General features: G+C 54.2%; 8 protein-coding genes across 8 annotated transcripts; 6 read left to right on the top strand and 2 right to left on the bottom strand.

Moving 5' to 3' along the window:
• Positions 1 to 1,293: 1,293 nt before the first annotated feature.
• On the top strand, positions 1,294 to 2,194 carry BBK36DRAFT_1113703 (hypothetical protein; the record flags this gene model as incomplete). The annotated part of the gene is made up of 2 exons (XM_024889942.1): positions 1,294 to 1,565; positions 1,600 to 2,194. 2 exons carry the CDS (start codon positions 1,294 to 1,296, stop codon positions 2,192 to 2,194), a joined length of 867 nt encoding a protein of 288 aa, XP_024752064.1.
• Positions 2,195 to 3,448: 1,254 nt separating this feature from the next.
• On the top strand, positions 3,449 to 4,730 carry BBK36DRAFT_1156993 (hypothetical protein; the record flags this gene model as incomplete). The annotated part of the gene is made up of 2 exons (XM_024893975.1): positions 3,449 to 3,543; positions 3,623 to 4,730. The coding sequence occupies 2 exons, from the start codon at positions 3,449 to 3,451 to the stop codon at positions 4,728 to 4,730; spliced, it is 1,203 nt and encodes a 400-aa protein (XP_024752063.1).
• A 337-nt stretch (positions 4,731 to 5,067) lies between these two features.
• On the bottom strand, positions 5,068 to 6,857 carry BBK36DRAFT_1191758 (hypothetical protein; the record flags this gene model as incomplete). Its single annotated transcript, XM_024896734.1, has 1 exon — positions 5,068 to 6,857. One exon carries the CDS (start codon positions 6,855 to 6,857, stop codon positions 5,070 to 5,072), a length of 1,788 nt encoding a protein of 595 aa, XP_024752062.1.
• Positions 6,858 to 7,556: 699 nt separating this feature from the next.
• On the top strand, positions 7,557 to 12,152 carry BBK36DRAFT_1156991 (hypothetical protein; the record flags this gene model as incomplete). The annotated part of the gene is made up of 5 exons (XM_024893974.1): positions 7,557 to 9,633; positions 9,691 to 10,007; positions 10,074 to 10,247; positions 10,309 to 11,554; positions 11,641 to 12,152. The coding sequence occupies 5 exons, from the start codon at positions 7,557 to 7,559 to the stop codon at positions 12,150 to 12,152; spliced, it is 4,326 nt and encodes a 1,441-aa protein (XP_024752061.1).
• A 387-nt stretch (positions 12,153 to 12,539) lies between these two features.
• BBK36DRAFT_1156990 (hypothetical protein) lies at positions 12,540 to 13,321 on the bottom strand (the record flags this gene model as incomplete). Its single annotated transcript, XM_024893973.1, has 2 exons — positions 12,540 to 12,827; positions 12,890 to 13,321. The coding sequence occupies 2 exons, from the start codon at positions 13,319 to 13,321 to the stop codon at positions 12,540 to 12,542; spliced, it is 720 nt and encodes a 239-aa protein (XP_024752060.1).
• Positions 13,322 to 15,552: 2,231 nt separating this feature from the next.
• Positions 15,553 to 16,605, top strand: BBK36DRAFT_1191752 (hypothetical protein; the record flags this gene model as incomplete). Its single annotated transcript, XM_024896733.1, has 2 exons — positions 15,553 to 15,874; positions 15,935 to 16,605. Exons 1-2 carry the CDS (start codon positions 15,565 to 15,567, stop codon positions 16,603 to 16,605), a joined length of 981 nt encoding a protein of 326 aa, XP_024752059.1. The 5' UTR covers positions 15,553 to 15,564.
• Positions 16,606 to 17,785: 1,180 nt separating this feature from the next.
• Positions 17,786 to 18,425, top strand: BBK36DRAFT_1112968 (CKS-domain-containing protein; the record flags this gene model as incomplete). Its single annotated transcript, XM_024889859.1, has 4 exons — positions 17,786 to 17,889; positions 18,029 to 18,173; positions 18,279 to 18,337; positions 18,395 to 18,425. The coding sequence occupies 4 exons, from the start codon at positions 17,786 to 17,788 to the stop codon at positions 18,423 to 18,425; spliced, it is 339 nt and encodes a 112-aa protein (XP_024752058.1).
• Positions 18,426 to 20,478: 2,053 nt separating this feature from the next.
• On the top strand, positions 20,479 to 22,398 carry BBK36DRAFT_1156987 (endoplasmic oxidoreductin; the record flags this gene model as incomplete). Its single annotated transcript, XM_024893972.1, has 3 exons — positions 20,479 to 20,568; positions 20,643 to 22,195; positions 22,284 to 22,398. The coding sequence occupies 3 exons, from the start codon at positions 20,479 to 20,481 to the stop codon at positions 22,396 to 22,398; spliced, it is 1,758 nt and encodes a 585-aa protein (XP_024752057.1).
• Positions 22,399 to 22,681: the final 283 nt, after the last annotated feature.

Genomic DNA, 22,681 nt, shown 5'->3' with positions numbered 1-22,681 from the left:
CAGTCAACTCGTCTAGATTTAACCTTAATCCAGCACCGACTTGGCATCGTCATCTACGCGCAACAAGGCCTGCAACCATGTAGACATCTTGACAACGCCACGAATGAACGAATACAAGACGCTAAAAAGGAGAAGAAGCAAGAAGAAAATTCAAAGAGAACAGTAACCGTTAAGACGAAATGACAAGATGAATCAACAGTCGGCCATGACGCAGGTTGCTGTGAAGCTAATGTAAGTGCGCACGGGCCCCCCGCTTTCCCGCAAATACAAAGGAAGCAGCGCTCTGCTTTAGGAAACTGTGCTGTGTTATTACTCCCGCCGTTTGTCTGTCGAGACGGGGTCTGCGCCACTTGACCGCCTCTTACACCTCGATCAACTATCACTGCTTACCTCGCTCGCTAGGTCGAGGATATGGATAGCAGAATTTGAGTATTCATGGCATCAGCGGCAAGTGTGCTGATCGCGGCACTGCCATGGAGGCGTGGCTGCTTCTCACAGGTGCCCTGAAGCCAGGAAGCACGGCCTTTTAGTGATTAAAGACCCATGGAGGTCATCCACTGACAGCAGACCAACACGTTGATGCCTGCCCTAAGCAGCAGCACTGGACAAATCCGACTCACCGTACGGAGGTAAACATGATTTCGAAGCCCCGAAACCGACAGTGATGGCTTGCGACGTGGCTGCCTAGGGAGAACTCCGTACCGTGGAGTCGGGTAATACACGCTTGGTTTGTTCCGCTTTCTCGCTGGCAACTTGGAAGGCGAAGTTGAAGCAGACAAGTCGGAGGCAAAGCAAGGTCAGTAGCACCAAAAAGTCATTCAATCACATTCAATCTTCATTTGGAATAGTACCTAGTAAGGGACTATGACCGCCAGTTGTGGCTGTAACTTGGCGCACGTAGGGATCCGCTCCAAGGCATAAGATCTCAATGTTATTCTACTTCGCACGACCTACCAGGGAGCAAGCGTTTCGGTGCGCATGCAAGTATGGGGTACCTCGTCCAGCCGCTCGGCACTAACAGCTGCGCCAATGCTTTTTCCAGAAAGGCCTCAAACAGGGAAGGCTCTCTGGTCTGCAAGGCGAGAAAGTACGTATAAGTACGTCGCGCCTGCTCTGGATTTTAGTGTTGTGTCATCTCAAGTCGGTTTGCTTATAAAACTCGCGGTGCTCTCTGGAGGCGAATCTTGGCCAACTGGTCCGTCTATCCAGCTCTCTCAACATCTCCTAGTAGGGCATTTTTGCACATCTCACAAGCGTCGCCTGTACTCACGAGCATCGCCTTCATCATTCGCCATGAGAATCGACTTCGCCCTTCTGGTCGTCACTCTGATGACCACTGCGTCCGCCAGCGTCATCGATGGCCCTCGACATGTGGTGAGAGTTGACGGCGTCGCGCAGTCCGAGGAGCACGATCTGTTCAAGCGCAAGGGCGGTGGAGGTGGAGGAGGAAGAGGTGGCGGCGGAGGCGGTGGCAGCAGAGGAGGCGGCAGCAGCTCTGGCGGCGGCAGTTCTGGAGGCAGCTCTGGAGGCAGCAGAGGTGGCAGCAGCGGCAGCGGTGGAAGCTCGTATGTGTATCCCATCATGGCATTTGCGCCATAGGTCTAATCGTGTCTACAGTGGCAACCGAGCCCCCAGTTCCAACGTCGGTGGCACATCAGCTGGAGGCAGCGGCCCGAAGCCATCGTTCGGCGGTGGCCGATATTATGCTGGTGGTGCAGCGACACCCTACCGCGCCGGCGGACGGAGCCCCTCGGGCATTCTGCCATTTGCCATCCTTGGAGGTGCCGCCCTCGCGTTCTGGCCCGGCGTCTGGCTGTACGGCGCGTACATGTACCCCTATCACAATCCATACCACTACTTCAACGAGTCCAGCCGTCGCAACGAGACGCGAGACGTTCTCTGCGGATGCGGCACGTATGATGTTTGCGGTTGCGACGATAACAACAACACTGCGTACTATAACAGCCTCATTGGAAACGGCAGCTACGACGCGCTCAACAAGAGCATTGTTAACGTTGCCGAAGTCAACGGGACCAGGACCATTCTCATCAATGGTAGCCTTCCTAACGGCACGACAGCCGACGGGCCAGATTCTTCGCAAGATTCGAGCGCTGCTAGCCTGAGGAACATTGCTGAGCTGGTGGGTTTCTGGCCTGCCGCCACTGCCGTGCTCGTCGCCGTCTTCCTAGCATAAGAGTGCTGGGACCTTGCTTTTCACGACTGCTCCTTTCCATCGCTATTTTGCTCTGGTGGGGGCCAGGCGCTTTTCATTTTTCCTTTTACCATTCATGTCTACGTGTGTATGGTTTTATGCTTTTGTTCTTTTAACGATCGATACCATACTGTTTTGACGCTGCAAAAAGGGGCGGACGATATGGGCTTGGCGCTTTTTTCCTTTTCTTTCTTTTGTCAAGGCAAACGATACACGGGCCTCAATCGAGAGGCATTAGTTGAATTTCTGGTCGGTTGGGTAGTGATTATTGGATCTGGGCCATGTCTCTAAGGCTGCTTACAGGGCTGGCTTTGAATCACGCGGAATAAGTACATGACCTCGGGGGCATTTACGGCGGCTCGTGCGGATAGCTAATTGTAATATGAATGCATTGAGGAGTGGCAGTGCTCCTTGCTTGCCATCGGTGTGTACAGTTTCTGCAAGACGATGAACAAAAGTATCCCTGCGGCTAGAGGAGGCTATGCACCGGAGAAGGCGTTCTAGAAGTGTGGTGATGCAGTCTTGGGCACGGATACAGAAGGTGGCGAGCCTGATGTCATGGGATTTGGAGCGATGGCGACCACCTTCACCCGGATTTGTGCCAATACTAAGCTTAAAGCTGGCGACGATTCGGGATGTTGCTTTACGCCTTAATCGCATTTCATTAGTGATCCTGCTGTAGGATCGATTATGCGCCCGTGACGCTTTTTGGTGTGCCGTCCAAAGCATCGTGCTGGTGCCAGGCGTTTTGAGAGGCTTTCTCAGCTCTCTGACCAACACGCGCCTAATTGGGCCTTTTCCGCTCCAATACGCTTTTTGGTGCGTATCAAGCGAGATTTGATTTCTCCTAATATGACTCGAGATTCTTACTACTATTCAGATTGATCAAAATGGATCTAATGGTGAAGAAGAAAGAGAGAAAATAAGGTAGACGATGGTGATGCAAATGCCAAAGCCAAGTCCATGTTGCTGGGAGATGAAAACGAGGATACTGAAAGGCGTTGCTGCTTAAGTAAATAAAGCCGTGTGCAGTTTTGGGCGCGTGACTTTGCGCGCCATGCGGCTTCAGAAACGTGCTTTTTCCCGCCGTATCAATCTCGCACGAACACGCTCGCAGAAAATAACCGGCTTTTGAAGTTTCGTGAGGCGAAACTCGGAGATTCCCTTTTCGAGGGACATACAGCATAAGATACTTTTGACTACTACTTGATAACTGGAATCCATTCGCGAAAGAAAATGCCCGGAGATATAGACAGCTCGCTGCTGGAACGACTGCAGGCCTTGCGTGGCTCGAGCTCAGGCGCATCGCCGGGTCGAGTAGCTCCGATAAAGTACGTGATGACTGAGCACAAGCTCTCCCCTGGGTCTTTCAGGAGGAGATGTCTGATGAAGCTCATGGCTAAACAGTAGGACTATTTGCAGATTCAGTGTAGATGTGATTGAGAGGACGAACCCAGCAACCAGAGAAGATGCCCTGGCGGCGCGGCTAAAGTCGCTGCGGGCTGCAGACGATGGCGGAAGCGCAGTGTCACCAAAGAGGGAGAAGGCATCATCATCGTCATCACACTCGAACACAGCTGAAGCGAAAGGCCTTGTCGCTCATGAAGAGAAGTCAGAAAAACTGGAAAACGACGAAGACGACGTCGAGCGAATGTTCTCGACAGATGACCAGACGCTGGAGGAGCTCCTGGGCGATGTTGACAGCACCGTTGATGATGAAACGGCCGCCGCCGCCGCTGCGCAGGAGCCAAGCGACGAGCAGGTCAGGGCGCTCCTGGAAGAGCTCTCGCGAGCCGTACCAAAGGATGATGCTGCTACTGCTGCTGCTGCTGCTGCCGCCGAGGACAACGAGGATGATAGGGCTGGGGGGGATTCGGATGATTCAGATGGTGAGCAGATGCAGTCCAAAGTAGGCGACGTCATCGCGCAGTTCCAAGATGAAGCAGCCCTTGAAGCAGCCCTGCGAAACCGTGGAAATGACGACGACGAAACTGCTTCTTCTGCGCAGGAGGACCAGAAACAGGATCGAGACCGAGATGAAGAAGACACACAAGAAGACGGAGACGCAGATCTCGCCCTCCCTTCGCTGCCTCCCAATCTCGATGACCTCTCCTCCTTTTCTCCCGGCCGCCCAAGCACCACCAAAGCAGACGACTTAGACGACATCACCGCCCGCTTGGCCGCTCTCCGCGCCCCTGCCGCCGAAGAAGAAGAGGACGCTTCTTTCTCGCTCCCTTCGGTTCCGAGCACAAGGCCCTCTGCGGGGGATAAGCCTGTCAGGAGACTCACCAGCAAGACGGATTACACGGATGACGACATTGACGGCTGGTGCACCGTCTGTCTTGACGATGCTACGCTACAGTGTCTGGGTTGCGATGACGATCCCTATTGTACGAGGTGCTGGAGGGAGATGCATGTTGGCCCGGCGGCTGCGTTTGATGATAGGAGTCACAAGGCTGTGCAGTTCACGAGGGCGAGGAAGAAGGACAAACAACAGAGGGTTGCGCTAGGTGCTTGATATACCCTAACGAAAGACAAAGACAGAAATAAAAGACTAAAAACATGAGGAAAAGAGAACAAACTACCTGAAATGCGTACTCCCATCAATTTCCATTGTACCCCTTAATTCCAGCGCTTTGTGCAGGCCGCTCGCATTACATCACCTGGCAATCATATCAAGTGCGCTCCAATAACGACTCCAAACTCCCAATCCATGCCATGCCATGCCATGTTATAACCCGTAGCCCGAATCCTTTCCTTCCTTACAAACAACAATCTGAATTACCGGGCCCAATTACCAGCCCCTTCCCTCCATCAAGAGGAGCGATCAAGAAAGTTCCTATGCGGTAGGAGGCAGCTAGTTACCTTGCGGTCGTGAGCCTCGAATCAGCTGGGGCCCGTTTCTCGAGTCCCTGCCAGGCTGTCCCCTCACGTCTTGCCAAGTGGCGTCGAACCGACGACTGGTCGAGGCCAAAAGGCTTTCTTCCTCATCCGCCTCGGCGAACTCATCCATCTCGGCGAGGTCGACCTTGGGGGTGCGCACCAGCGCGGTAACAAAGACGATAAGGAAGATACCCAGGAACACGTACTGCGCCCAGAAATCAATCGCGCCAAACAGCGGCCACGTAATGGTAATACGGTTGAGCAGAGTGGACATCATAGACGGCGTACAGACGTCTTTGGCGTTTTTGTATTTGAGAGCGTCTGAGCAAGGGCGGATCAGCTCGGGGTGGTGTCTGCAGTCCGGCTGGGCTCCAGGATACGCAGGCTCATTCGTGCAGAACGTCTGGGTTCCGTAGAACGAGTACTGCGGAGCCACGAACATGGCGACTGCATAGTTGATGGCCAGCGTGATGAGCAACAGCATGACCGTCGCGATGAGGAGGGCCTGCGGAGCTGTCCTGCCTCTGCGGATCTGGAAGATTCGGATCCAGAGGAAGCGGATGCCAACTGCGGCAATACCGGAGATGGAGCTGCTGAACAGAACAAGGACCAGAAAAGCCATCAGGATGTAGTCGACGGGGAAGGCCTTGGCAGCCTTCAGAAAGATCCAGTTCATCGGCTGGAACACGCGAACCTGGCCCAGAATGTATCCGCAACGCTGCTTGCAGACCGAGTGCTTGGCCTTGTCGATGCCGGTGATGAACATGGACACCCAAATGACAATGGCGTAGAGCACCAGCAGAATTCCACCGAGCATCTTGACTGGCCTGAAGAGTGCGCACATCTTGAGCCAGATTTGATATACTCGGCTCCTGCCTTCGCCCTGCGCCTCGGCAGCAAGGCGCTCGCGCCGAACCAATGTTTGCTCCTCTCTAATGAGAGCATCCAGCTCCCTCCTGTCCTTCCGCGACATGCCCTCTTCACGGCCGGCATTGCGAAGCTCAAGCTGACGTTGACGCTCCCGGTTTTGTTCGAGTTGGGAAGCTGTCGTTGCCGAGAGCTGAGGAGCCGAGATAGGGGGAGCCGATTTAATTAAAGAGACGGGCATGAGAGCAAGTCCGGCACTGGTATAAATGACATAGAGAAAGGTTCCGATGGTCATCAAGAGACCCACGGCGAAAGTCAGAGCTTTCTCGCCGTGGTTTTGAGACAATAGCGATTTATAGTAGTCCAGATCCCAGTGGCCCTTGCTGCCGCCGGCTGCAGGAACGAAGAACCCCAAGAGGAAGAGCACGACGGTGAAAGCAACGAAGAAGAGCGTGTACTTGGCGGCGGCCCAGAAGCGGCTCTTCCACGTGCGACCCTCCTCCTGAAAGGCGACCTCGTCATATTCCTCATACCAAAAGTACGCAAAGGGAATGACAATGAGGCAAAGCAGGGCATCCCAGCTGTAGAGCGAGTAGTAGACAACCTTGAGCGTGAAGAGAATATCGGCGACTCGCTTTGGCGTGGCCCAGTCCTTTTTGGCGCCTAGAGTCGAGGACGCAGTGGTCGAGATGAGAGCGATGTCGACCGGAAGAAGCAAGACGGTCGCGAGCAGAGATGTTAAGCTGACGATGGCGACGATGCTCACCATGGCCGAGCGGTCGATGGGCGTCTGCCATGTGAACGTGGTGACAATTGCAGCGCCGAGACAGAGCAGGACGGCGACTGCGTAAGCCAGCCAGATGAGGCCGGCTTGGACATAGCCCGAGGCCATCATCGTGCGTTGGTGGTGTTGATGTCGTATGTTTGTGCTATATAGACAAGGATGAATTGGGTACGCGATTGCCGTTCCTTCTGAAGCTGCTTGGCTGTCTGTGAGGAGTCCAAGCCAGCTTTGCTTCGTGTGAAACGCGTGGCGATTGTTGTTCTCTGTCTGGATTGTGACGCAATGGCGGCATCACCAGCTGTCTCACTCAGCTGTCAAGGTACCACATTCCCTGGCGCTGGAGCTTTAGGTACGAGTACAACCGAACTTGCATTGAATCGGTGCCTGAATTTGGGGCTGGGGAGAACCTCCCTTGCTCCCCACGTAAGCCACTGCAGACGGCGGTCTAAGAAAGCTTGGGTAGAGAAGACGCGGGCAGCCCTCGGTGCTATGCCTTTGACACAGGTACTCGAGACCAGCAACAAGATGCAATCCCGTCTTGATGGAGGCTTCACTGCTACGAGGTGCAGCAGTACCTGCTACCAAAACTGCCCGTGCTAGGGAGCCCAGCCGGCACGGCAGCGCGTTGATCCGCTACTGAGGCCGCTAAACCCACTGTCGGCCTCTTGTGCAGCTTCTCGGGCCAAAACATTTGATTCAACCCACCCAGACGAAATTGTTTCGCAACGCCTCAACCCTCGAACCTCTCCATCAACAGCCGCAACAGCCCAATTGCGCTCGCGAGACGGCGGAGGAGATGCCCCTGCAGCTATGCAGGTCTACACCGAGCTCGCGGCTCCCACAGCCGTCACCCAATGCCTGAGCCTGCCGCTGACGTCTGCAACCGCCAACAACGTCGTTGTCGCAAAGGGCTCGCTGCTCCAGATCTTCACCGTCAAGACCGTGTCTGCCGATCTCGATCCTGAATTCCAATCCAGTCAGCCGGCCGAGTCGGACACGCGGTTCGACCGTCAGGTAAACGACGACGATGGCCTCGAGTCCTCCTTCCTCGGCGGCGAGAGCGTGTTTATGCGAACCGAGCGGACCAACAACACCAAGCTCGTGCTCATCACGGAGGTCCCGCTCGCGGGAACGGTAATCGGGCTGGCAAGGCTGAGGACCAGCAGGACTGCGTCGGGAGGCGAGGTCCTGCTGATTGCATACAAGGCAGCCAAGCTGTGTATGGCCGAGTGGGACTCGAGGAAGAACGAGCTCGAGACCATCTCCATCCACTACTACGAAAAAGAAGAGCTCCAGGGAGCGCCGTGGGAGGAGGTGTTTGGGGAGTATGTGAACCACCTCGAGGCCGATCCCGGCAGTAGATGCGCCGCCTTGAAGTTCGGCACCCGGAACCTCGCCATCCTGCCCTTCAGGCGCTCCGAAGAAGACCTGGAGATGGAGGACTGGGATGAGGATCTGGACGGGCCTCGGCCGGTCAAGGAGCAGGCGGCAGCGGTCAACGGAGATAGCGACAATGTAGAAGCAGCATATACACCGTCATTTGTCTTGCGTCTGCCCCTCCTAGACCCGAGCCTGCTTCACCCCGTGCATCTCACCTTTCTGCATGAGTATCGCGAGCCCACCTTTGGTGTCTTGTCATCCAGCCAGGCACCCGCTGCCTCTCTAGGCGCCAGGGATCATCTATCGTACAAGGTCTTTACTCTAGACCTACAGCAGAGGGCGTCGACGACCATCCTGTCGGTGACTGGCCTGCCACATGACCTTTACAAGGTCATCGCCCTGCCCGCTCCTGTCGGCGGCGCCCTGTTAGTCGGGCAGAATGAGTTGATCCATGTTGACCAATCTGGAAAGGCGAATGGCGTGGCCGTCAACCCTATGGCCAAGCTGGCAACATCCTTTAGCCTGACGGACCAATCCGACCTGAAACTGCGCCTTGAGAACTGTGCAATTGAGATACTTGCCATCGAGAATGGCGAGCTGCTATTGATATTAGATGATGGCAGGCTGGGCATCATATCTTTCAAGATTGATGGACGAACGGTATCGGGCCTCAGCGTCAGGTTAGTGGGCGCAGACTGCGGTGGCAATGTGATCAAGAGCAGAGTTACCTGTCTTTCCAGGCTAGGGAAGAACACCGTTTTCGTCGGGAGCGAAACCAGCGATTCCGTCGTGTTAGGATGGTCGAGAAGGCAGACTCAAGAGAAGCGTAAGAAATCCCGACTCATCGATCCGGATCTGGCTTTGGAGGTGGATGAGCTCGATCTTGAGGATGATGAAGAAGATGACGACCTCTACGGAGATGACTCTGCCGCAACCAAGCCACAGCAGATGGCCAATGGAGGTCCGGCCAAGTCTGGAGACTTGTCTTTCCGGATACACGACGTGCTGCTCAGCATTGCGCCGATACAAGACATTACATGCGGACAAGCCGCGTTTTTGCCTGACAGCGAGGAGGCTACGCTGAACAGAGGCGTCTCGGCTGATCTGCAGCTTGCCTGTGCAGTTGGACGTGGAGAGGCAGGCGCTCTCGCAATCATCAACCGGGAGATTCAGCCCAAAGTCATCGGCCGGTTTGAGTTCCCAGAGGCCAGAGGGTTTTGGACCATGTGTGTCAAGAAGCCCGTTCCCAAGTCGCTGGGCGCGAATGCCGGGGTGGCCGGCGACTACGATACACCGATTCAGCACGACAAATTCATGATTGTTGCCAAGGTCGATTTGGATGGCTACGAAACTTCTGACGTCTACGCCCTCACAGCGGCAGGTTTTGAGACTTTGAAGGAGACAGAGTTTGAGCCGGCCGCTGGTTTTACCGTGGAGGCTGGCACAATGGGAAAGCAAATGGTGGTCATCCAAGTGCTCAAGTCGGAAGTGCGGTGTTACAACGGAGGTAAGTTTGCCCATGACCTTGTGTGTGGAAGAGGAGCAGACGCTGAGTGATTTCCAGATCTCAACCTGATTCAGATCCTACCCATGCTGGATGAAGAGACGGGGGCTGAGCCCCGGGCCGTGAGTGCAAGCATCGTTGACCCGTACCTACTCATCATCCGCGACGACGGTAGCGTTTTCCTCGCTCAAATAGACGGCAATAATGAGATTGAAGAGATGGAAAAGACGGACAGCAGTCTCACGTCCACCAAGTGGGTGGCTGGATGTCTGTATAAAGACACCAAGGGCATCTTCCAGTCAAGCTATGGCGACTCAACGAAACAGACAAGCGAAGAAGTCATGATGTTCTTGCTCAACTCAACAGGAGCTTTGCATGTAAGCGGCATCGTCTACTGAACTGCTAAAAGCTGTGGATCACATATAGGAGGCTAACTATAATAGATATTCGCACTTCCGGATCTCTCAAAGCCTGTCTACGTCGCCGAGGGGCTGTCATCAATTCCTCCCCATCTCTCAGCTGGCTATGCGGCCAGAAGAGGTGCCACCCGCGAAACGCTGACCGAGATTGTCGTGGCAGACCTTGGAGATGCCGTCCACGCCTCGCCATACCTGATTGTAAGAAGTCTCCAAACTCCAGCTGATTATCGATTGCCGGCTAACAGCGAATCTTTTCAAGCTACGACATTCCACCGATGATCTCACCATATATGAGCCCATCCGCCTACCTGGCGATGCAACTGCTCACACGTTGTCTGACACACTCTTCTTTAAGAAGTCGCCCAATGCCGTGCTGGCGAAGAGGGCTGTGGAGGATCCGTCGGACGACACCGCGCAACCGGAGCGTTACGTCCCCTTGAGAATCTGCGGGAATGTGGGTGGCTATAGCACCGTATTCCTTCCTGGTCCCTCACCAGCTTTCGTCATCAAGAGCGCCAAAAGCGTCCCGAGGGTGGTCGGCCTGCAAGGCCATGGCGTTCGGGGCATGAGCACGTTCCACACTGAAGGGTGCGACAGGGGGTTCATCTACGCGGACTCTGAAGGCGTCGCCAGAGTCACTCAGTTGCCGAGCAAGACGAACTTCACGGAGCTGGGTATTTCGGTCAAGAAGGTTCCGCTGGGCTTCGACGTCCGCCATGTTGCGTACCATCACCCCACCGAGACGTATATTGCGGGCTGTGCAGTTCCTGAAAACTTTGAGCTGCCAAAGGATGACGACTACCACAAAGAATGGGCCCGCGAGAACGTTCCTCTCCCGCCTACAACAATCAGGGGTGCTCTGAAGCTAATCAACCCCATCACATGGACGGTGATCCACTCAATCGACATGGAAGCCGGTGAGTCCATTGAATGCATGAAAACGCTGCATCTCGAGGTATCAGAGGAGACAAAGGAGCGCAGGATGCTCCTGGCAGTGGGCACCGCCCTATCCAAGGGCGAAGACCTCCCCACGCGCGGCCGCGTGCAAGTATTCGACATCGTGACCGTCATCCCCGAGCCGGGCAAGCCGGAGACGAACAAGAGGCTCAAGCTGCTAGCCAAGGAGGACATCCCCCGCGGCGGCGTGACGGCCCTGTCCGAGATTGGCACGCAGGGGCTGATGCTGGTGGCGCAAGGCCAGAAGTGCATGGTGCGAGGCCTGAAGGAGGACGGCTCGCTGCTGCCCGTGGCCTTCCTCGACATGAGCTGCCACGTCTCGTCGGTGCGGGAACTGCCAGGCACGGGCCTGTGTCTGATTGCGGACGCCTTCAAGGGCTTGTGGTTTGCCGGGTACACGGAGGAGCCGTACACGTTCAAGGTGCTCGGAAAGAGCAGCGGATCGCTGCCGCTGCTGGTCGCCGACTTTTTGCCAGACGGCGAAGACTTGTCAATGGTTGCCGTGGACGCGGACGGTGATATGCATGTCCTCGAGTTCAATCCCGAGCGTAAGTTCTCTCTCTCCCCCCTAATCATTCGCCATCTCTCCAGCGACTTCACTGCATCCAAAGATACTGACTCAAACTCTTCTCAGACCCCAAATCTCTCCAAGGCCACCTCCTCCTCCACCGGACAACCTTCAGCGTAACCCCCAACCCCCCAACCTCAACCCTCCTCCTCCCCCGCACCCTCCCCGCGTCCCAATCACCCGCAGAGTCCTCCACCTCCTCCTCAGCGCAGCCGCACATCCTCCTCCTCGCCTCCCCCTCAGGCTCCATCGCCGCCCTCACGCCCCTCCCCGAATCCGCCTACCGCCGCCTCCTCTCCGTCACGAACCAGCTCCTCCCGGCCCTCGTCCCCCACGGCGGCCTCCACGCGAGGGCGCACCGCACGCCAGAGGGCGGAGGCGGCATGTCCCGCACCGTGGGCGTCGAGACCGCCGCCTCGGGGAGGGCCATCGTCGACGGGACCGTTCTGGCGCGGTGGAACGAGCTTGGCGCCGCCAAGAGGGCAGAGGTGGCCACGAGAGGTGGGTATGATGGCGTGACGGACATGAGAGAGGATTTGGACGCGGTGCTGGGATGGGGCGGGCTTTCGTACTTCTAGGATGAACAACCCCTATGAGGCAGGAGAATCTAGTTGCATATTTACATAGGTATGATACTATTGTCGGGCAAATAAAGTCGTCTTTGGCATGATGAATATACGTATGATCCGCAGTTTCTCACAGGCAGCGTCTGAGAAGCAAATTATTTGCAACGATTTTCTGTTCTGCAGGAATCGTAATGAAGCATAACCGACTATCAGAATCAAATATCAAGCACTCCATCCATGACTCCGGTCAATCCCACCCGTGGTATCTCCCATTAATCCATTCCATTCTAACCGTGCGCCCGTCGATACTTGCTACTCCATAAACAAAACAAAAAAAACTAATACAAGCAGCGTCCATCTTGTGCCGCCAAGGCCCCCCAGCATCATCTCTCGAAGCTCTCATTCAGCTCGCCGCGAATTCGCCTTTCGGCGCTGAGAATTCCAAGGGCCGTCGTCATACATGTAGGCGCGGCCGCCGCCAGAAGAGGAGCTCGTCTGTCGCGAATCGCGGGCGTTGCGATGAGCTCTGAGCGGCTTCTGAGCGCCTCTGCGACCCGGCAGCATCGACTGCATCTCAATCTCCTCAAAGCCCTCCTGCGCCCGCCCCTTGCCCTTCACATCACGCTCACGCTCGGCAGGGTAGTGGTGGACCGGCTCTTTGCCTTGAACATCGCGCCGACGTTGTTTCTGTACCGGCGTAAGCGATTCTTAATCCGTACACACAGCGGCGTGTAGGGGCGGGTTATTACGACGGAGCCGCAGTCCCACTGCCTGTACTGCTGGTACGAGACGGCGATGGAGTCCGAGTCTCGCACGAGGTTGGAGCCCTCCTCGTAGTCCATCCGGTTGCCCTCATAGTCCAGCTGGCCGGATGGGATCGTGGCGGTGCCCTGGAGGGGGACGCCCTGCTGGAGGCAGTCCGCGATGTACTCCTGGGGAGTGGCTCGCAGGGCCTCGGCGAGCGAGCCGGAGAGCGCCGCCATTGGCGAGGTTTTCGGGTCCCAGTTGCGGCTGGGGAGGACGGCGTCGTATGGCCCGCCGTGGTGGAACATGGGCATTCCGTTGGGACCGCTTGTGTCGAGGCGGTCGATGGTATCGAAGTCGCTCGAGTACCAGAGGCGGCGCCCATCAGGGGCGAAGGATGCGGCATCATAAGCCATCATGACCGGCTGGTGCGACATTGTCTCCGACGGAAGCACAGGTAGACGCGGAGGGTTTTCTTATGGCCAAGGGCCTGGTGGACGACCTTTTGGATTGGTGTGCAAGGGGATAATATGCCGTATGCCCGACGACAATGGGGGAGGAAGGCCGATGACGTTTCTGATAAGCCCAATGTCAGTGGAAAACCAGTAGCTGATGAGCAAAACAATGCAAGACAGTTATGATGATGATGAACATGGAAAAGCAAACATAACATTGGGAAGATGATGAACAGCGGCGGTAGTGATAGCAGGTGGAAGATATAAGACAAGATACATATATCTAGGTTTCGGCTGAAAGCTGGAAAGGACAAGGCGTGTAGCTGAAGCAGTCGCGAGTGATACGGAGAAAATTGTACCAGGGCGAAGGGGACATGCTTTAAGAACACGCAATTGGGTAATAGAAGAACACACACTACTTACCACTTGTCACCGTCTTCTCTCGCTCTCGTGATGGTTGTCGTGGCGAGGGGGGGTAGAGCAGTTGGCAAGTCCGTGCAAATGGGTGGTTGTTTTGCTTGGACTGAGAGAGCTGGACTGCGACGAGAGTACTTCTTTTTATGTGTGAATTGGAGAGAAGCAAGACCAGGGATCAGATCCCAGGGGGGAACCTCGTCTCTTTATGGGTAAATTTCAGAGCCAGAGCCTCCGGTTGAGAAGGATTAGACTGAGGCTTCGTTTGTAAGGTTTAACTACTGAATTGCTTGTCGGCTATGGCGTTGAAGCACCAGACTTTAAATGATGAGACGTCTCCGTTGTAAGCATGCCTAACTCTATGTGGGACTTCGCTGGAGGAGGTGAAGATGAAAGTGAAAGTGAAATTGAACAAAAGGGGCAGTTGAAGGTTGATAAGAATCCTTCTTCAGCCCCGACGGACCGTGGACAAGAGAGATGGTTGTCCATCCGGCACTGTATGTTCTATATGGCTTTACGGGTGTCTTTGGTGTAAGGGTACCGTGTGAAAGAGAGAAACTTTGACCTCGAAGGTTCAGGGCGAGGAGTGGAAGTGGGGAGTATGTGGCTGTGAGGCTTCAAAACGCCCCCCATCTTCACAACCTTAGACCGCAGGCTTGTAGTACGTTTTTTTCCAGAGAAGAAGATGCAGGGTCGTACTATCAGCTCAAGGGGGCTTAGTTTTGGCAAAGCGACGAGGCTTTGTTACTGAGTGGTAGCTCAGTATGCGAAGAAGATTAAGTGTGCCTCAGATCATATTCTGTTGGGTCGACACGATAAGCTACAAGCACAAGCAAAGCGTTGAGCGGCCAACCCAGCTCATGAGCGTTCTCGTGCCTACTTCCTCGCAGAGAAGCCACGTCGAATCTAATCTGTCGCCGAATTCTCAATCCCACCTATGTAAGCTTTATGCAAGCCCTCCTCAAGTTCGATGAAGAGTCGGCTGTACTTTGCTGTTGAGCTGACGCAGTCGTCCAGCCAGTCCTTATTACCTTGCTTTCCTCCATCTGCGTTTCCCTTTCTTTCTGTTCTTTCTTTTATTTCTTTCGTTCTTTGACTATAGGACTGCTTTGGTCTCAACTCGTCATGAGATAATTGATAGTCATGACACGGGACATGTATGCATCAGTCATGATGGTGTAATTGGCTTGATGGCTTGACTGGGTAACTTAACCCAGCCGCAACAGACGCCTCCATTCGCAGAAGCTTCATTTGGCTTAGACCTTTGGCCGGGCTATTTAAAGGTAGATAAGGTAGGTAACCGTTCAAGCCACCGGAGATACTGTAGGTAAGGTGAGGCATGCACTATTGCGGTGCCACGGCGCCCACCTGTCAAAGTCGAGCGAGATTTACGGCGTACCAATTGACAGGATATGCCTACCAAGAGGAGAACAAGGATGCGATGCGTCTGAACTACGTCAGTGAATCATTCTCACATCAGTGCGGCTCAAAGATCAAACAAAGAGACCCTCAATCAAGGGTTTGAACTGGTCGCCATGTGTTGGAAGAGAGGACAAAAATAGCGGGCGATACGCTGCTTATGTAAGGCGGCAATCTGCTCGGGACATCGCCAAGACATCAATTCGATCTGAGCCTTTGGTTGCGTTAGGTATGTGAATAATACAAGATGAAAAAGAGCAAAAGCGTGATTGCAAAGTTCTTTATTCAATTCCTTTGCTATTTCTTTCATTTATTATGTCTTGTTCAATTTCATTTTCCTCGCAATCAGTGAGCATTTAGATACCCTGTTTCGAAAACGCCTCCTCAGTTCAATGGCTCTTGTCGACTACTCTTCCTCCTCATCAGCATCATCGCATTCCGACAGTGAGGGCGACAGCGCGCCATCAGCGCCGCCGGCCAAACGGCGCAAAGCCTCGCCGCACGGCTCCGGAACTCGGCCAAAGGCCCCGAGCCCTCCGTCAGGCCTCGAGTCCGACCTGCCACCTCTTCCCTCAGCATTCCACGACCTCTACGCGTCCACTGTCCGCCAGAGCGTCGTAGACGATCCCGCGCTGCACCATGGGCGCAAGAGACTGACTCCTCATGTTGTGGGCAACTGGCCCAGCCATGTCTACATCGAGTGTGAGTTGGATGAGCTTTGCTTGAGCCGCCCGGATGACGCAAGGCTAACTCGGGCTCTAGGGCATCCGCTGGCTGGCCAGCACGACAAGCTGGTTCAACTGGTATGCAAGGTCAACGACGCCATTGGCAGCCAGGTCAAGCTGCACAGCTTCCTGACGAGTGACTTGGGGGCGCCGCTGCCTCTTCACATTAGCCTGTCAAGGCCCCTTTCGCTGAGCACCTCTAACAAGGATCGGTTTCTCGACCAGATATCGTCTGCGCTACAATCCAGCGGCGTGTCCCAGTTCTCCGTCAGCCCCGGGAGATTGCTGTGGTATAACTCCCCTGACTCGAATCGCACCTTTCTCATCCTCCAGGTGGCGAGCTCGTCGACCTCGAAGAGCGCTGGGACGCTGTCCAATCCGGAGCTCATGCGACTGTTGAGCGCGTGCAATGACTTGGCTCAGAGGTTTGACCAGCCCATTTTGTATCAGAACAAGAGAGGCGACAAGGACGCGGCCGATGAAGCGTTCCACATCTCTATTGGATGGGCGCTTGACCTTCCCGTGGATGAAGAAGCCAACGAGGCTCTGGAAGCTTTTGAAGATGAAGAGTTTCAGTCCGTCAAGGCGTGGAAGATTTCAGTGCCCGGCGTCAAGGTAAAGATAGGCAACGTCGTAAGCCACGTGCCGCTCTCGGGAGCAGCTCCGATTGCTTCGAGACCCCAATCCAGATCACTCTTTGGATTGTAACTGCGTGTTTTGTTGCACCGACCTGGCACCTTGGTATCACCTCTAAAGTGATACTACCGGACTTATTCAGAGAACACCCAAGTCTGCCAAATGATGACATTGAATCGGCGCACGTAGACAGACACCTGCATTAAGGGTTCAAGACAGGGGTTGTTTAAGCTCCCGCTGGAACAGGCAGCAAATCGACGACCCCAGTGAACTCGTGCGTCTCTCTGGAAACTTGCAATGGGGAATTGCTGGATAGGTATTACGAATAGACGAAATTCTCTCTCATTATCGACTTCACAGTAATTTGCATTTGACAACCTTGAACAAACGGATTGTGCACAGTTGATCGGGACGTTTTACGTTCTCTATAGTAGGTATCTCAGCACCTGTGCGCTAAGGGGAGGTACTTCAAGGTACTTGCTTTACCGGGCTACTGATTGCAGGAGGACACAACCCTGAATCCTTCTAAAGCTGTCAAAGGGTAAAATAAGCATCAATAAAAAATGCCCTTGTTGTAGAAGAGCATGGAAATCGTTGAAGACTAGACGTGAAGCGGCGGTCAGATATCAGATGTCCTGTCCTGTCAACGGGATGCCCCTGTACGGAGTACTACCGCCAACGGAGCTGGCTGGGACCTTTAGTGGCCCCGACCAGGGGGTGGATCTTCGGGGCTTGATTCGACGACGGTTGTTTACCTCTAGTATTTATTATCCCACCGCAACCCCGTTCTCGCTCCTGCAAACCCGCCAGCCAAAAAGGTCTCGTGCCCATTGAGTGTATTGTCAGTCTGTCTGCTTCGGCTGTGAATCAGTCTTGCGCCTTCTCGATTATCGCACCTTCCGTCGCTCTCGTTGCTCGTGACTCACGCACCACGCGATTCCGCCGTTCGTTTCGATCCGCCAGAAGCTTCTCGCGTGCTTTGATCGAACCTCGCTGTACCCCCGTTTTGCCGCCCCCTCCGTCGACTTCCACCGCCGAACTGTTCTTGTTTCATCATACTATCCCAAGCCGATCTTGGAGCCGAAACATCTCAGCAGCTTGGAATCGAATCGAGAGCCATTGGACAAGTCCTGAGCGGCCTTTCCTTGCAAAAGAATCCCACACAGTTATTACAACCACGATCGCGCTACGCGGTGGACGACTCGAGTTGTGCTAGACAAGCCCGAAAGATTCTAGATACTCAGCCATCACAATGGATATCGACATGAGCCGGCGGAACAAGACTCCGCGTCCCCTGACCGAAGCCGAACGAGCCCGACTCGAAGAATTTGTGGACGCCATCCGATACTCAGAGAGGTTAGTCCTGGAATCTCTCTTCTTGAGCTGGTGGAAGAGGTCATCGAGCTGCTGTTGCAAGGAGAAAGGGATGGATAGCCGTCCACAGGCGCATTAGGAGAGGATGTTACTGGGAGCTGGATCGCTAAAGGGCCAACAGATACAGCGACGACGAATTCGAGTACCGCCATGTCCAGTTACCTAAGATGATGCTCAAAGCGATTCCGAAAGAATACCACGATTCAGCCAAGGGCACGCTGAAGCTCCTGTGGGAGGACGAGTGGAGGGCCATGGGAATGACACAGGTGAGGAGCAGTCCCTTTGTTTCCCTTCCATCGCAGATCCCCCGCAGTCCAAAGGGCGAGGGAGAAAAAGACGTGCGACATCGCTGACACCAGATTTTCGTTCAGAGTCTTGGCTGGGAGCACTACGAGGTCCATGAGCCGGAGCCGCATATCCTCCTTTTCAAGTGAGTTCTGCCATATCATCTGATCAAGGCACAGGCATTGTCTAACAGTCAAAATAGGCGACCTCTCAACTACCAGCCGCCTCAGTGAGCGCCCCGATCCTCGAGCTCCTGCGCTCAGTTGTGTACGATGGCGCGACCGGCTTCTTCCCGCGCCGACTCACGCCGCATAAAAGAGTTTGTTTGTTTAGCGTCACATTACGAATTTTACGGTCAGCATACTAGAAGAATGTTGGGTTAATACGTCTGCGAGACGACCGGACGCTGCCTCACGACCCTGCCACATGCGCCGTTCGGCCTTGAATGGCTAATGGCTTGTCTATGGCGATCTGGAGTCGCGTATATGAGATACGGTAGGGTTTGTTTCCGACAAGGGGCGGACAACATGTGGGTGCATCTGTCAAAAGTGCAAGCAGCTAGCCCATGGGTTGGCGCGCGTCTCTGTGATTTCCAGAGTTGACACTTGAGAGGGTGGATGACTGGGCGCTACAAGAAGGACGTGTTAGGTAGGCGATTGGTTAGCCTTGTGTAGAGGTAGCTGAGGGAGAATCGAAGCATGGTCTAGGGACTTATATACAAGGAAATATTATTGCCAATGATGGCTGGTCTGGACAGATGCCGAATGCCGCCTACCATACATTATATACCTATCTTGTCACATCAATGGATATACAATCCGTGAATATGCCATCCGCGCTACGTTGGTGGTGCACTGAACAGGTGGGCAAAAGGTTCGGCGGTCACCTTAAGCTCGGATATCAAACACAGCCGCGTACCTTCATTATTGTCACACTATGAATCACGTGTATATCCCGTCTTGAGTCACGGAGAGATGATTCTTACTTCATATTAGGTTCTCCCTGTTGAGTAAACATCAAATAGGTTCTCCCTGTTCAGTAAACATCAAATAGGTTCTCCCTGTTTAGTAAACATCAGATTAATCTTGGCTGTCCTTGTACTGAGTACTTGTCAGTCCGGTTACACCAGATTTCAGGCAACGTGGCAGGCCGCAGCCCGCTTCTCATTATTACCAGCAAGGTAGGTGAGGTTTCTCCAAGCGGAAGGCCGTCTGGATGCGCATTCCGAGCTGCTCGAGTGGGCTGATACTGTGATGATGCATGGCCTCACCAGAATGTCTCTTCGCTGTTCAGAAGGCCAGCAATGCTCATTTTCACTTATTTATAGTTCATGTACGACACAAACATCAGCGTTCTCGTATGAAAATGCTCTGACTTTTTATTGTTGCAGTTGTGGGCACATTTCAGCTGGCCCTGAAGCTGCCCGTCTCGCGTTGGTGGCGTCGAACCACCACCAAAACTTGCCTCACAACTGAGCCCCATTATTGGCTGCTACGTTCTGTCTAGTATTCACAGTGACCGAAACGCCTCTAAAACGCGGTCCTTCAATGTTCTCTCAATTCTTCCACTTTATTCTCCCCCACCGCCACCCGCTAAAAAAAGACTTCCGTTGGCGTCGGTACCTGGTACGGCGTTGATCCGTGCAGCGTAAAACAGACTACAAGACAGGTCGCCTGTTTGAAGTTCCGTACATAAGCAGCTGTTCCGGATCGCCAGCGTGGCATCTTTCCGCATTGAGGAGCATCTCATGATATGTCAGCAACAGGAACTTGAATTGGTTCAGCAAAGTCGTCCGTTGCAGCCTCCTTCTCTCCTGGCTTTTGTTCTTATTAGCTGCAAGAATTCCTTTCTATTTCCCCTTTTCATTGCATCGGAGTTTTATTATACAAGATTTTTTGGTTATCCCCACTGCCGCGAGAACGTTCTGTATCCCGGCAGTTGTGGCTCCGACTTGCATCTGCCTTCACTTGCCGTGGCTTGTCGATAGGCCTCTTGTCACCTTCGCTATCGGCCTGACAAGCAGCACCGGCGCTTTCTTCAATCTTTGCCTCTCTTTCTCTTGCTCTCCACTATACACCTCCCCTTGCTTAAAGCCGCTTCTCTTGGGAGCCTCTGCATCAATTTGCATCGCATCAGCCGTTACGGATACTCTTCAATTCGGAAGAGCGCAACTCGCATCCTGCCGTCTCGGATCGTCGCTCCACCAAGCGATGACGACCTTTCTGGCCCAGTCTTAACCAAGCAACAGCCTATATCGCTACGGATCTCGTCCGCTGAACACACAAGATGAAATCCGCAAGCAAGTTGTTCTTCCTCTCCGTGTTTGCTCTCTGGGCGACGCCGGGCGCATGCTCTAGCTCGTCAAGTACCTGCACCGTACGCCAAACCCCCCCTTGGCCTCGTCTCCCTTGACAGGAACGCTTTATGCTGACAGCTCTGTGTTGGTCCAGTTTTCGCCAAACGCCATCATTGACGATGGATGCGTTTCGTATGCCACGCTCGATAGACTCAACGTCAAGGTGAAGCCTGCCATAGACAACCTCGTTCAGACGACCGACTTCTTTTCGCACTACCGCATGAACCTCTTCCACAAAAAATGCCCCTTCTGGAACGACGAGGATGGCATGTGCGGCAACATTGCATGCGCCGTCGAGACACTGGACAACGAAGAAGACATTCCCGAAATCTGGAGGGCCCACGAGCTTAGCAAGCTGGAGGGCCCTCGAGCGAAGCATCCCGGCAAGCAAGAGCAGAAGCGATATCCCGATCGGCCGCTGCAGGGAGAGCTGGGAGAGAATGTCGGGGAAAGCTGTGTGGTTGAATACGATGACGAGTGCGACGACAGAGATTATTGCGTCTGGGACGACGAAGGCGCAGCGTCCAAGGGAGACTATATCAGCTTGCTGCGCAACCCCGAGCGCTTCACTGGATATGGAGGGCAAAGCGCGAAGCAGGTCTGGGATGCCATCTACTTGGAGAATTGCTTTAAGAAGAGCTCGTTTCCCAAGTCGGCCGATCTGGGCGTCTCGCACCGCCCAACCGAGGCTGCTGCTCTGGACTTCAAGCAGGTCATGGATACCGCCGGCCGCCAGGCTCAACTGGAGCACCAACGGCAGAGCAACCCCAACATCCCCTTTGTTGCCAACACTGGCTACGAGGTGGACGACGAGTGTCTGGAAAAGCGAGTCTTCTACCGGGTGGTGTCGGGAATGCACGCCAGTATCAGCGTACATCTGTGCTGGGATTTCTTGAACCAGAGCACGGGAGAATGGCAGCCGAACCTGGAGTGCTACGAGAGCCGCTTGCACAAGTTCCCAGACCGCATCAGCAACCTCTACTTCAACTACGCACTCGTGACTCGCGCCATTGCGAAGCTAGGCCCTTACGTCCTTTCGCCGCAGTACACATTTTGTACAGGGGACCCGTGGCAGGATCAGGAGACCCGAGACAAGATCGCTGCCGTCACGAAGCACGCGACTAGTGTTCCGCAAATCTTTGACGAAAGTGTCATGTTCGCTAACGGCGAAGGCCCTTCTCTCAAGGAAGACTTCCGCAACCGCTTCCGCAACATCAGCCGGGTCATGGACTGCGTCGGCTGCGACAAGTGCCGTCTCTGGGGCAAGATCCAGACCAGCGGCTACGGCACGGCGCTGAAGATCCTGTTCGAGTTCAACGAGGGCCAGAAGCCGCCGCCCCTCAAGAGGACCGAGCTGGTGGCCCTCTTCAACACGTATGCCAGGCTCAGCTCGTCGGTGGCCGCCGTGCAACGATTCCGGGCCATGATTGAAATCCGCGACAAGATGGCGTCCAAGCCGGACTTTAAGCCCGAGGATCTCTACACGCTCATCGACGAGGCTGACGAGGATATGGACGAGTTTATCAGGATGCAGAATCGTGGGACCCACGGCGATACCCTGGGCGAGCAGGTCGGAAACGAATTCGCCCGCGTCATGATGGCTGTCAAGATTGTGCTCAAGAGCTGGCTTCGAACACCCGAGATGATGTAAGTTTGTCCTTTTCTGCATACCATCACGAAGCGTCAGGGTGGAAATATCAAAGCGCATCTCGAATTAAAGCTAACAAAACATTAGCTGGCGAATTATCTCAGAAGAGACGTCGAGATTGTATCGTTTCTGGGTCGGTCTGCCTACGCGACCCAGACGGTATGCGTTCAGGCTGCCCAACTTGAATAGAGACGAGTTGTGAGCCGTTGCGGCAACGATTACATTCCTTGTACATGCTGTATATACGATATTCGATTGGCAAATTCTTTTTCCGGCGTTTGGAGAGGATACATTGTTGATTTCTTTTTTTACTTTTCTTCCTTGACCCCTTTTTGTGTGGAGGATGCATGGTTCATAACATGATGAGCGAGTTTGAGTATTCGCCTTTGCTCTGACAAGACTGTCCTTGATATTGTATAGCACAGACTTTGGTGATGAGCAATACAATTCTTCTCAAGAAGTATATCGCGATTACGTGGAGAAAC

This window comes from Trichoderma citrinoviride (genome assembly GCF_003025115.1).
Source record: "Trichoderma citrinoviride strain TUCIM 6016 unplaced genomic scaffold BBK36scaffold_3, whole genome shotgun sequence".
In the NCBI taxonomy this organism is placed as follows: Eukaryota; Fungi; Ascomycota; class Sordariomycetes; order Hypocreales; family Hypocreaceae; genus Trichoderma; species Trichoderma citrinoviride.
This window is presented reverse-complemented; position numbering and strand designations above follow the sequence as displayed.